The 13,708-nt window shown below is 39.1% G+C and overlaps 1 protein-coding gene across 1 annotated transcript in view; it reads right to left on the bottom strand.

Annotated features, from left to right (window-relative positions):
• The window catches only part of LOC307261367 (ALK tyrosine kinase receptor-like), a gene marked incomplete at its 5' end in the record, with an annotated part of 326,954 nt that overhangs the window by 92,434 nt on the left and 220,812 nt on the right, over positions 1-13,708 (bottom strand). Inside the window, one exon of the mRNA XM_080041892.1 lies at positions 11,801-11,934. Within this exon, the coding sequence (XP_079898018.1) occupies positions 11,801-11,934 (134 nt within the window). The remainder of the gene's footprint in view (positions 1-11,800; positions 11,935-13,708) is intronic.

Consider the following 13,708-nt stretch of genomic DNA (forward strand, 5'->3'; position numbering starts at 1 on the left):
AATGGCTGCGTGTCGAGTTATTTTGAGGGGACAGTAAATTTACACTGTTATACAAGCTGTACACTGACTACTTGACATTGTATCAAAGTGTCATTTATTCAGTGTTGTCGCATGGAAAGATATAATGAAATATTTGAAGAAATGTTAGGGGTGTACTCACTTTTGTGAGATACTGTACATGATCAAAAACATTAGCTGCACTATTAAATCACAATGGGCGGCCAATCATATGCAAGTCGTACTCTTAGATCCCAAATTCTAACCCAAGCAAGGGTGTGCGGAGACGTCATTATCTGTATCTGTTCATCCAACTTAATTATCCGTATATATATCTGTATTCGGATATGAAACTGGAAGTGGGCGGGGCTTATGTCTGCATTTTTCTTTTCGGCAATTATTGTCCCTTCAGAGCATAACATTTATTTAATATTTGCATATAATTAAAGCATCTACGAGTAACATTTAAATATCTTTTAAACAGCCTCATGTTTCCTCTGATAATCATAATTTACCTTTAACAGCAAACGAGACCATGAGTGCAAAGAAAGACATTTTTATATAGTTTTTATTACTGCGTTTGGTCTGGTCGCACACCAAGTCCGATTTTCGGTTCGCGCGTGCTGCCTTTATGGTCACATATCCGTATTGGTCGCAGATTTCAGTGTGGCACAGCAACGCGATTTGAGAAGCCTATCCCTCCAGGTGAGGGAAGGGGAGCGGGAGCTTTGTTTGAGACAGTTATTTGTCGTCATAATGACTGATAACGGGGCTGAACCATCAAAGAAAAAAAAAGAAAATGCAATGAAGAAAAGCTAAAAGGGAGAGTGGTAGACAGGCGGGAGGGCGTTGCCAAGCAACGTATACACAATTTTACGGTAGCGAACCTAGACTGCAGTGTTTACTCCTAAATGAATGAGCGGTAGCCTACTAAAACAAAGTTTACTTTGCCTCACCAGCATCATCAGGTGACCATTATTAATCTGAAATAGTCATTATTTACAACCACATAACACATTACCTCATTGTGATCCATACTAACTGCTGTCTCTCGTTCATTCGCTTTCTGTGAGGACACGTAATCTTTCAGCTCCGTGAGAGAGAGTAGTTAGGTGACACTGCATCAACTCATTGCAATCAGGTGTGTGTAGCACCGACTGGCATTAGTTGATACTGTGTCACTAACCACTCTCACGGAGCCGAAAAGAGTCCGGTGCCCTCACACTTTCAACACATGGACATGCACTATATTGCTTCCTGATCATTTGAATCTCGCACGCCCGGCACAAGCTAGAAAACAGCGTCACGACAGCTGGCGTCGTAAAAATACTACCGCTTTTGTTCAAAGGGGCCGCCAACAGACAATGTTACTCGTAGGTTTTTTTGCGCATCTTTTGAGCCAGATTTATCTTTGTTCACACACTGATGCTGTATATGTATGTGGAGATTTCAATAGTAGGGTGGGTAATTTGGATGACTACCTTAAAGAGATTGACGACGTTCCATTAAGAGTTGCACTTGATGAGTATGTAAACAAACATGGTGAATCTTTAATTGAATTTCTAAGAGATTCTAAAATGTGTCTTATAAATGGGAGAATATGTCCGTTGGACGATAATTATACTTCTGTGTCAATTAAAGGCAAGGCAGTTGTAGATTATGTACTGGCAGCACATAATTGTTTAGAAAACTGTATTTCATTTAAAGTGCTAACACCAAATAGATTAGTTGAAGCCACAGGTTGCATGGAGCTTATTGGGGAACACAGTAAATTACCTGATCATTCCTTATTAAATTTGACCTTTCATGTAGGGTGTGACATGTCCAAGTCTGATTCTATTGCCGAAGTGGAAAGTAAAATATATTATAAAAGACAGATATGTAGAACACTCCCAAATGATTTCCTTTGTTCAGAGTTGAGACGTTCAGCATTATTGGAGCTTTTGAATAGGTTGGAAGTATGTCACATAAACCAAAAAGAGCTGGACTGCTGGTATGAGGATTTATGCGAACTACTTTATAAGGAAATGGGAAAATACACACAGGATAAATATTCTACTCCGAAGTCAAAGAAAGCTCACAAAATAAGTAAACCTTACTGGAATAAAGAGTTACAAGACATGTGGTATGACATGCACACTTCTGAGCGACTATTTTTAAAATGTAAGGGGAATAGAGCAGATAAACAGCACTTCTTAAATAACTTTAGGATGAGGCAACATGTATTTGATAAAAGATATCGGCTGTTTAAACGTAGATATGAAAGAGGTCAGGTTTTGCTTCTGGAACAGATTCAAACCTCTAATCCCCAAGGATTCTGGAATGAGATTAATAAATTGGGACCTAGGCGGTCAAATAAAATTCCAATGGAGATATGGGGTGAAGATGGACACTTAGTAGATGATTGTGCACAGGTACTTAACAAATGGGGAAAAGATTTTTCAGGATTATTTTCAAATGACACTGGAAGTTTTGATGAACAATTCTATGCTAATGTCTGTGAAATAAAAAGTAGGCTAGAAGCAGAAATGCTTGGGGAAGAATTCCGAGATAATGAGGAGCTCAATGCAGAGATCTCTATATCGGAGGTCCAAAGAGTCATTAACAAGGCTAAACCCGGAAAAGCTACTGGTATAGAGGATCTTCCAAATGAAGTTTTGAAATCTCCCCAGTTGGTCCAAATTTTCCTAATATTATTTAAAAAATGTTTTGAAACCAGTAAATTACCTTCGCTGTGGCAAAAATCTATTATAAATCCTATTCCAAAATCCCAGAAGGATGACCCTAGAGTGCCCCTTAATTACAGAGGTATCAGTCTAATGAGCACAGTCTATAAACTATACTCCACTCTGCTTAATGATAGGTTAACAACTTTTTTGGAGAAAGAAAACTTACTGGTTGAGGAACAGAATGGGTTCCGTAAGGAAAGGGCCTGTATTGATCATATCTACACAGTGTGTACAATAGTACGAAATAGATTGCATGAGAATACGCATACATTTGTTTGTTACATTGATTTTCAGAAAGCTTTTGACTTAATAAATAGAAACCTTCTTGCTTACAGGCTTATACAGAATGGTATAAATGGCAAATTTTATCATGCAATCTGTTCCCTTTACAGTGCACCTGAGTCATGTGTGAGGGTGAATGAATTTCTTACAAACTGGTTTTTCACTTCCTCTGGTGTCAAGCAGGGAGATGCTTTATCGCCTACTCTCTTCGCTGTATATATAAATGATCTAGCCAATACAATTAAATCATTAGGATGTGGGGTACAGTTTGGAGGGGAAAACATTAGTGTACTTTTATATGCAGATGATATTATTTTGATGGCTGACTCAGAAGAAGATCTGCAAAGAATGCTCTCATGTGCAGAAGCTTGGTGCAGTAAATGGAGAATGTCCATCAATGAAAAGAAAACAGAAATAATGCATTTTAGGAATCCTCGTTCAGCTACTAGTACATTTCAATTTCATTTTGGAGAAAAAAAGCTGAACTATACAAAATGTTATAAATATCTAGGATTATACCTGGATGAACATATGCATTTCTCAAAGGGTACTACAGTTCTCTCTGAGTCAGCCAGCAGAGCTCTTGGTGGAGTTATAGGCAAAACTAAGATGCTGAAGGATATTGGTTTTTCTACATACACCAAACTTTTCCAGGCTTGTGTGTGTCCTGTGTTGGACTATGTGGCAGGGGTCTGGGGTTATAAAAACTTTCCCAGGAGTGAAAAAATCCAAAACAGGGCCATCCGATATTTTATGGGTGTTCATAAATTTGCACCAATACCAGCTACAACCGGGGACATGGGGTGGGACTCCTGTAGGGAGCGTTGGAGTCTGTGTATTATGAGGTTGTGGAATAGGCTGTTGAGGATGGATGACAACAGAGTAGCCAAAAAGGTGTTCGAATGTGACATGCATAAAATTGGAGGATGGGCAAGTGAGGTGTATGAATTATATGTGGGTCTGGGTTGTGAGGATGTCTTTACAGACAAAGTGGAAATTAATCTCAAAATAGGAAAAGAATTGCTATCACTTGAAAAGAGAGAGACCTGGATCTCTGAAGTAAGAGGTATGCCTAAACTGCGTACTTTGTGTCAAATTAAACATCTGTTTGGTACAGAGAACTATATTTTGTATAATTTGTCTAAAAGAAAGAGGTCCCTGTGTGCACAAATTAGGTCAGGAATTCTCCCTTTACACATTGAGTCAGGCCGGTGGGTGGGCACTAGCGAAGAGAATAGGCTGTGTACTTTTTGTGAGCTTGAGGAAATTGAAAATGAAATTCATTTCATGTTTTATTGTCCGTTTTACCACGATTTGAGATTAAGTTTATTCAAGAAAGTCGATGTAAAAGAAGTTCATTACATGTGTGATACTGATATGTTAGCTTGGCTGTTCCAATACAGAACCTTTTTAATTGCTGACTTTATTGAAAAGGCGTGGGCAAGGAGGAATATGTCTCTTTATGTTTAGTGTTTTTTTTATTTGTTTTTGTTTTGTTTCATGTTTGTACTACACACTTTGTGTAGTTATAGCGGTGTCTTGTAATCCTGTGTGGGATGGGCCACATGTGTGGCATGACACGAAAATAAAAATATCATTCATTCATTCATTCATTCATCATTCATTCATTCGTAGTTGCTTTAATTATGAGATACATTTCTACCTCATAATGCACTTTTCATCTGTTTCTCTCTCTCATTATAAGTTACATGAACCGTCTGAGCCCCACTACCCCTTTGACTAGGGGACATTGAACATCCAGAATCTGAAACAGAACAGTAGGCTTACACCACAGTAATTAATTAACTTTGTCCGGTTTATTCAATTTTATCATCTCTTTCTCCCTTTTTATTTTTAACTAAACTAAGTTCTACACTAAGTTCTATGATCTATCGATATTAGATCTAATCGATCTATACATGAGTTTTCTTTTGCCCGTCTTATTTCCCTCCTCTCTCTCTCCCTCTTTTTTCTTAAATTTCTAACTTGGTTCAATGCGTTATTACTTTGGACTGGGAAACAGCGCTTTAGTGATCTAAAAGTGATTAATGCACACAAACTATACTTTTTTTCACCAAATCTCTTAGTTAGTTATTAACATATTGTATGAACCAAACAGGCAAAGTGTTTGCAGATTGAATATTTAATGATCGATTTTGTCTATTTTTACATTACACAGCCCGCTGCCTGCCAGTATAGAGAGTTCAATTTTCACGTTCAGAGGTAAAATAAATGAAAGGCAGGAGGGGCTGACAGTGACTCGGGGTGCAGAACATTCCAGCGGAGTGGAGAGAGAACGCGGGTCACAGATGCCCTTACTTTTTAAATCTTTTATTGCAAATGTGTTTGCAAACAAATCAATAATAAGAAAGATCTAGATGTATACATTAATCTCTTTGAAACAATATAAAGATAGTAGTCTTAATACCATGTGGAGCTGTGAACTGGAAGCTGCTTATGTGCTTCACACAACTAAACATGAAAGCTTTTAGTTTCTTTAGCCAAAGGCTTCTAACAGAGAATGTTAATATTAATTAGCAATAAGAAAAAAAGTTTACTTTGTAAGTTTGATCCTGCTACTGTGAACTTCACAAAGCTTCAAGTTGGAAGTCATGTGGGATGTAAATCTTGTTATAGAGCATGTACTGTATATAATGTATTTTGTGTGTCCGAGGAAAATTACATTCACAACAACGGTGAACATAACGCAATACCTGCGATATTTAATTCAGTCTGTACACATCTCTGGGTTGATGAGGATGAATCTTCAAAAGACTGACAGTAAAAAATGAAATCAGTTATACTATTATCACTCATGCTTATGGGCCATGACATCCCTAAGCCCTTATATATTTTCTGCAATTTTGACATTCCTTTGATCTCATAAGCACACTGGGGACGTGGGGATTTCCATTTTGTTGAATATATATGTTTTATATAATACGCATGTGCTTGTTACCCATAACAACAACTCCAATGATGAGTTTATTTTATTCATGCGTCGAAGCAAAATTGTAAATTCAATGAACGACTTATGCTCGAGATGTCGTGCATATATAAAGGCGAGTTTCAGTATCACACTTACATACTGAATGTTTTTTTTCTCTCTACAAAACCACACCAACCATCCATCCATATGTCAACCACTCTGTCCACTTCAACAGCTCTCTCCAAAGCTATGCCTCTCATTGGCTCCACAGGTCAGTGTGTGATTGATGGGCCTGGGGACACCCTCACGCATGCAGTGCACCTAATCGCAGGGTATACTTGCTGTAACGCTCCATTAAGGGCCTGCAGCAGCAAGGTATAGTGGTTAGGGAAATGTGCCAGGGAAGGGAAGGTCACTGGTTCAAAGTCCCAAGGGATTCATCGCTTTGCCTTGTCTTGGCTATTCCACATCCAATTGTAAAAAAAATAAAAATAAAATGGATTGTGACAGTTTTTGAAGGATTATATACGAGTGCAAACACGGATATGCTCTTCAGTGGCCAAACATTGTTATAAACTAAGTGTGAGGGCAGACGCGACCTGGCTTTCCGCACTGGTACGACGTAGGCAAAGTCAAATCCGCTATTGACAGCATTTAATAATGAGCTTGTCAGTCATCACAGTGGTCTCTGTTTACTTCCAGGATGGGGAAACATGTGGGAGGTTAACATAACTGGCTCATTGTCAGGTTGGCTGAGCTTGAATAATTACGTTTTCTAATACAACTATGCCAAACCCCATCAGAGGAATACCAGCAGATGATGGGATTATAAATTCCTGTCAAGGAGGATGAGCTGCGCAAATACAGGCATACAACCACACAAGTCACTTTAGGGGCAACACATTGGATTGCTTGTTGGCCCATTGACTGATGAGTTAATTAAAGTGGAAGGGTACGGAGAGAGGAGTCAGACACCACTCCATTTATTTATCCTGTATTGACTATATCTCCTCGAACTTCACTGGCTTGAGTAATCGCCGCCTTTCTGCTGAAGAAAACAACTAAGAGGGAGGAAATGGAAATTGTTAAATGAGATTCAAGAGATCACAAGGAAGGTTGGTTAAGACACAGTAAGTGGAGGAAAGTTCTGACTTATGACTCTTTGACTGTTGCATGTCACCACCAGTAATAATAAGTAATACAATGCAACACAAGAGGGAAGAAATTAAATAAATCACGTTTTCTTTCACTGATTTGAGAATCCTCTGAATGAATCCTTCTCAATCTATATTTTATTATTACAACATTACTCTAAGAAACTGCTATGCAAACGTAAAAATGGGATACACTTCTCCCTAATGAAAACTTTTAAACCTTTGGAACCAAATTAAAACAATAATTCAAACCCGAGTATCTGGATCAGACTTTGAGTAATCCACCGCAAAAGCCTGACAAAAGGTCATTACTAGGAGTAATTAGCTCTTTTTGAGGGCAGGGTACCTGGAACAAATGAAGCAATCGACTGTCTTTGACAGGAACAGAGTATGTGAGCCTTAATCAAGCATCCTACTTTCATGTTCTGTGCTAATAGTCATTTGAGCCCAGGTTTGTGACAGGTGCTAGAGAAGTAAAGTGGGGGAGGTTTAGAACACCACAAAATGTGGTGAGGCCAAACGGTGCGCGTGCTGAGACGGATTACAGCTTAGTTTGGGAGTGGGCTGTGTGTGTGTGTGTGTGTGTGTGTGTGTGTGTGTGTGTGTGGTGGGTGTTGTGCTGCACGGGGACCCAGGTGGTGCCTTAAGGAGAGTACAACATGTCTGCATGCTTTCTCTCTCTCTTCTAGCCACGGCTTACTTGTTGCCTGGCAAGAGGAACACAGTGAACTCAGAGCTGAGAACAATTAGACACTGTTCAACCGAGGCTGGATTTGCATGAGCAACAGAAACCCACTCTGTGCTCACAGTGTCAGAACAGACAGTTGGACAAAATATATTTGGAGAATCACTGACACTGATGGGGGACAGATATGATTTTATGAGTTATTTGAGTTTATGTTGTGTTGTAGGGGAGACCGGGGTAAGTAGGCACACTTTTTACTCTAGTGAGAATTGCTCATCACCTAAACATCTTTCAATAGTCATTCCTACATTAAATTGAAGCTTAAGGTGTTGGCTTGAAATGTGAACCCCTCACTTTTTCTAACTTATTGTAATAAAGAAGACATTTACCATCAAAGACACTCTAACACATTGTGACAACCAACCCCATCAAAGGGTCGGTTGTCAGTCACACACTATGGGGTTGTTAGTCACAATGTTATCTTTATGGGAAAAATCTTAAAAAGAAGGCAAGAAAGCAGAACTACATTTGAAAGTTTAATTTCATTGTCAAGTTGAAAAATAGGCCTACATAACTTTTTGCATCTTAACACAAAATGAGCAAGGAATTAACAAAAAGGAAATCCATATTAAGACCAACCTACTGTATGTAACAACATAAAGAACAAAACAAATGGGTCTAACAATAATAGCCTACTCAACTAGGATACACACATTCACTATCTGAGTTACAGTGATGGCAAATGTATTGTCTGCTCACTCTAACAAAGCAGAGATTGTGTGCCCACTGGTTGCACATTCAACACCTCTACATTACCTCCCCTGAATGGGTGCTGGAGAACGTTTCCATACAAACCAAACACAAACTATCCTCGTCATCTGATGAAGATTCCTCCTCCTGTCTCTTTCTCTTCTGTTTCTTCTTCCCCAGCTGGGGTGGAGTGCACTGGGGTGCAGTAGCCTTGGCAACTGGTGTAGTTTGGGATGCACTGGGTCGTTTTGATTTTGTTGCCCTTTTTCTCTTTTGCATGCTAGCTGCCTTTCCTGCTCAATTCTCTCCTTCTCTGTGGTGTCAGTGAGTATACAGCTTGACATTTTCTTTTGTTATTGGGTTCCTTTCCTGGCTGCACCCTTTGGATAACATGTGACAACCAACCCTCCAAAAATTGTGACGACCAACCCCAACTGGAATTTATTGCTAGCATCAAGGCCAACAACCATCTGACAACTAATTAGCTTGCTAAAAACAATCTAAACTATAGCTTACCCTTCACACTTGTTTAGGGTAACAAGTGTTTTGTTATAAACCAATTACGTAAAAGCCTAGAAGAAAAATACTGAGTAGCTAAATATTTTCAATTTGACAAGAAAAACACTAACAGTCCTCTTAACTCAAATGCAGCAGTCTAACTCCAAGGAAGACTATGTAGGTGACCTCTGATCCCAGTTGTGGATATTTACATACCAACATTTAACAGACAGCGCCTTCTGGTTCCGAGATATAACAATTGTGACAACCTACCCTTGTGAAAAATTACCCCGTTCTCACCTACTCTCATCCAAGACTTTTCTCCTCATGCAAACGGATTCTGGGGATCATTTGGCCAAGTGACTAATTGTAATGAAATGGGAGAGTTGAATGTTGCTGTTTTGTTAGTGTTGGGCAGCTGTGAGAAACCTAGCTGCATCAAGTGATGAACAGTTCTTTGTAACCAACTGCTCTGACCGGACCTCAAATTCAAACGTCCCATTTCAACCAAATTTCGCGCATTAGAGCCAGACAAATCTCCTCGCTTTGTTCCTCATTTATCCAAAACTAAATATTGACTGAGCATAAAAAGCTATTACATTTTTACGGAGCTCAAAGAGATTCTGGCTCCATGACAGTAGAGGAGATTACATTTGCTGGACTGTGTGCATCTCCCTGAATCCAAATTGAGGCACTTGGGAATAATCACTTTTTTTAATAAGCCATGTAATATTCTATAGAAAAGTACAAGGTGAAGCCCAATTGCAGTGCCTTCTGGTGTGTAGCATAAAAAGTACTGGAATAAAGTGGACAATGCGTTGTGCACAATGCTTGTCCATTTGTCTGTCTTTTGTCCAAGTGTTGTGCCCATGATTCACATAAGCCAAATTCCCAGGTGTCCTACAAACAGGAAAAACAAAGTAATCCAACCTTTTCTGGTTGTTTCATGTTCTCTGTTAAATGACCAGAACATATTTTCGAGACCACAATTATTAATATATGAATAAAATTAAACCCAAACTAGGGCCATATATTATATGTACTAACTGAAGATCTGCATAAACCTGCAGAGCTGGTATCCCGGATTTTTGTTTTGATATTTTTAAGGTTCCATTGAGACATGGGTTGCTTTCCAATGTCAAAGAGGGGTTTTATAATTCATTAATCTTGTTCCCTGTAGTGCAGATGCAAAACACAACACAGAGTGCACTATATCATGAGGTTCTAAAGAGCATGTTTAGAATAACTAAAACTCTAAAATAAGCTGCAAACTAGGAAGCCTTTAATTTATACCTTCTAATCAATATATTCAATGGAAATATCTGCTTAAACATGTAGAGTATATTGTTTACAGGGTAGACCCTGTCAATATATAATTGTAAATACATCACTGTAAATCTAGTTTCAGATTAAATGTATGTTTGTAAGTACAGTGTTGTGTAACAAACTCGTTTCAGTGCTGCTGCCAATTTGTATTTACATATTTAATCCATGATAAGCAGCTACTGGTGGAGCGTTTCTCTTGGACATCCTTTGCTGTTTTATTCCTTTTTATGTTAGTTCATCAGACACTGTTGAGGACTGGTAAACAAGTTTGGGAACTTTTCTCACAGAAGCCTGGATTGAAACATTTTCAAACTAAGTTCATTCAGTCAACATTTAGCCACTTAAAAAATAATGATATAAAATAAATTACATCTTGATATTTTCATACATGTATAGGACATGTCAACAATATGCTCCATTATAACATAACTTGCTTGGTATTACACATTTGTGTCTATTTCAAAACATATGCCTGTTAGAGGGAACAAGGGTTCTATCCATATTTCCTCATTAATGCGCACTAGACATGTTTAAGCAGTAGTTGCTGTGCTGCTGCATTTAACTCAGAGGAAATTGAATCAGTTGTATTAATCCAATTTCAGGAGTTTACTGGGTTGACAGAGAAGGATATTATTTCAGTCTCAAGCAGTCTACGCATTTCATTGCACAACATGATTTAATGAAGTTACAAATGACAGAATGTATCTGTGTTATTTTCAGTTTAACATGTTTGAGCTGCTTTGGGAACTCGGTCACTCTGCAGACATGTGAGACACATTTAGTCCACATACATATCGCACAAACTTTTCTAGGAAACAGAGAAAACTCAATACTCAATAACTCGATATGTTTGCTGCAGTCTCATGAGCATATCAGACCAATCAATGTAGTTTTCCTTGTGATCCAGAAAAGGGCACTTTATAACTTTTCTATCAGTTTGACCTATTGTATAACCTCTTGACCTATCAGTAAACCAAACTAATGTTAATCCAGATGTTAATCTGTTGCTTTGCGACCAACAAAATGGACAATTATAGTGAGCAGTGCCTTCTTGGACGATCACCAAAAAAATTGTACAAATTAGTTTGAGGTTCATTTTTGGAAAAAGTAACAGCCTTATTACCTATTAACTGATTGATATTCTTTAAAATGATAAATTACAACTAAACAGAGCCGAAAGTGCCATCCAATAGTTGGCAACTTTGACAGAAAAACAGGCAATACTGTTTTATTTAATTTTAATAATGACATGCAATTGAATAAAAAACATTCTTGAAGCTGTAGCTGCATGCAACACATGTTGCGGACGCATTTTTAAACCGTTTATTTTTTGACATATTCCTACAAATTCTCTTCAAGGCAATATTGCCCAGTGCACACATGTAAAAAAGAGCAGCATCACCATTCAATCATGTCTGGGTGCAACAACAACATGGACTTGCCAACTTACCCATGGTGCAGTTGGTGGTGAAGTGCGGCTCGATGGTGGCAGTGTCGTCCTGTGGAACGCGCTGGTCGTAGCTGGCCTGGACCCTGAAAGGTGATCCTCCGTGGGTCCCCAGGGTGAGGTGGACCACCGCCCAGCTGCCAAGGAGAGAAAGCAGGAGGAGGGTCAGCACCAGGATCAGACACCACGGCTGACAGAAAAACCCACATCCTGCATGAGGGTCTGGGGTTAGCGTAGCCCGGGCCTGCTCTGTCTGAGAACACACAGTCTCAGAGGAGAGTCCAGGACTGTCCAGGGCTTCAGCAGATGCCGACATGGGGGTTTCCTCACTCCCTTCCACCTTAGGAGCTTCCCTTTCATCCTTTGTTGGTTGATTCATTGCCGCCCCTCCCTCCCTTTGAGCTCACCCAAGACTGCCTGGGTCTAGTGGAGGTTTAGAGGTGGCCAGGTGTGATCTTAAGGCTGATGTGGCGTTAGAAATTATAATTTAAAGCCACTATTACAGCAGGTGTGTGGTCAAGGGACAACAACGCGCTCAGTTCTGCTGTGTTATGGAGCTGCTGTCCTGTGGTGAATGCTGTCCTCCCTCAACCAGCGGCGGGGCTTTGTGTAGTTCTACTGTCCCTAATTGTGTTAAGCAAATTGTGCTGATTTCTCTTTGGCTCCGAGCTCATCAACTATATATCTCTCTCTCCCTCCCTCTCCCACTCTCCCCTCCCACTGTCTTTTGCCAATCCCATCATTTTGACATACAAGTCGAAACACTGCATATAGTGAATGCATTGTGAATACGTACTTCCCTAATGAGAAAACAAATTAATGATTTCCATACCTTGACCACATACACTTCAACCAGCACATCACAACAATAATTACTGATTATAGTAAACACACACACTATATAGAACTTCGTTTTGACATTTTAGATATGCCACTTTTATTTTCATCTAATGTGAAAACGTTTCCACCAACAGTTTTCTGTTTTCCCATACATTACCCATCAGCTGCTCAGATGTAAATCAAAATCCAATTTAAAAATGTGATGTAACAGAACATTACAATGCTCCTACTCTGGCTTAACAGATGCTGTTTTTTTTGCTTATTTATGCCCATTTGGCATCAATGTAATTAGGACAAAGAGAGTTCATTTGGAATTAGATGGTAATATGAAATGTAAAAGGACTCACGCATAGCGTCATAGCCAATGAGAAATAGCAGTAAACCCTTTTTTTATCCTTTATTTATACAGGTAAATCCCATTGAGACCAGAGACTCTTTTTCAAGGGAGACCTGTTCCCGTTTACACTTTACTATTCACACACACATTCGTACACCGATAGCAGGCTAACTGTCGACATTCACACGTCATTCACCCTTCATGTGGACACATGTTTCTAGCCTCTTTCAGTGCATTGTTGTGTTTTTATATTTAATGCATGGTGTAGTTCCACTGCTACAATAAAAGGTGGGGTAAGACATTCTGGACAAAATCGCATTTTTTTAAAAATCAGTGAATATCTCCTCATAATCTGCTTCTTGTCCGTAGAATACTGTGGGTGCGCTGAACAATCTGCTGTTAATGCACAGCCTAGGCTCTGTGAACGGACATGTTTACACGCTACAGTGGGGCTGTGTATTAACACCAGAATATTGGACTTATTCATATAGTGGCCCAAAAATATGACGTTCAGATAATCAGATGATATTGGTAATCTGTGCAACAATTTCATTATATGATAATTTGTCAGAGCTGTAGGTCTGAGCTTGTTGTGGGGTTTCTGCCTCGTCACAAATCTAATAGTCCTAAACATTCTTCACCGAATGTTTCAATAATATTTAACACATTATTCTACTGTCTTCAGGTTGTAGTATGTCCAAGTATTGTTTCACATTGTCTTTACAATTAAAATG

This window comes from Ammodytes marinus (assembly GCF_949987685.1).
Source record: "Ammodytes marinus genome assembly, chromosome: 15".
Classification (NCBI taxonomy): domain Eukaryota; kingdom Metazoa; phylum Chordata; class Actinopteri; order Uranoscopiformes; family Ammodytidae; genus Ammodytes; species Ammodytes marinus.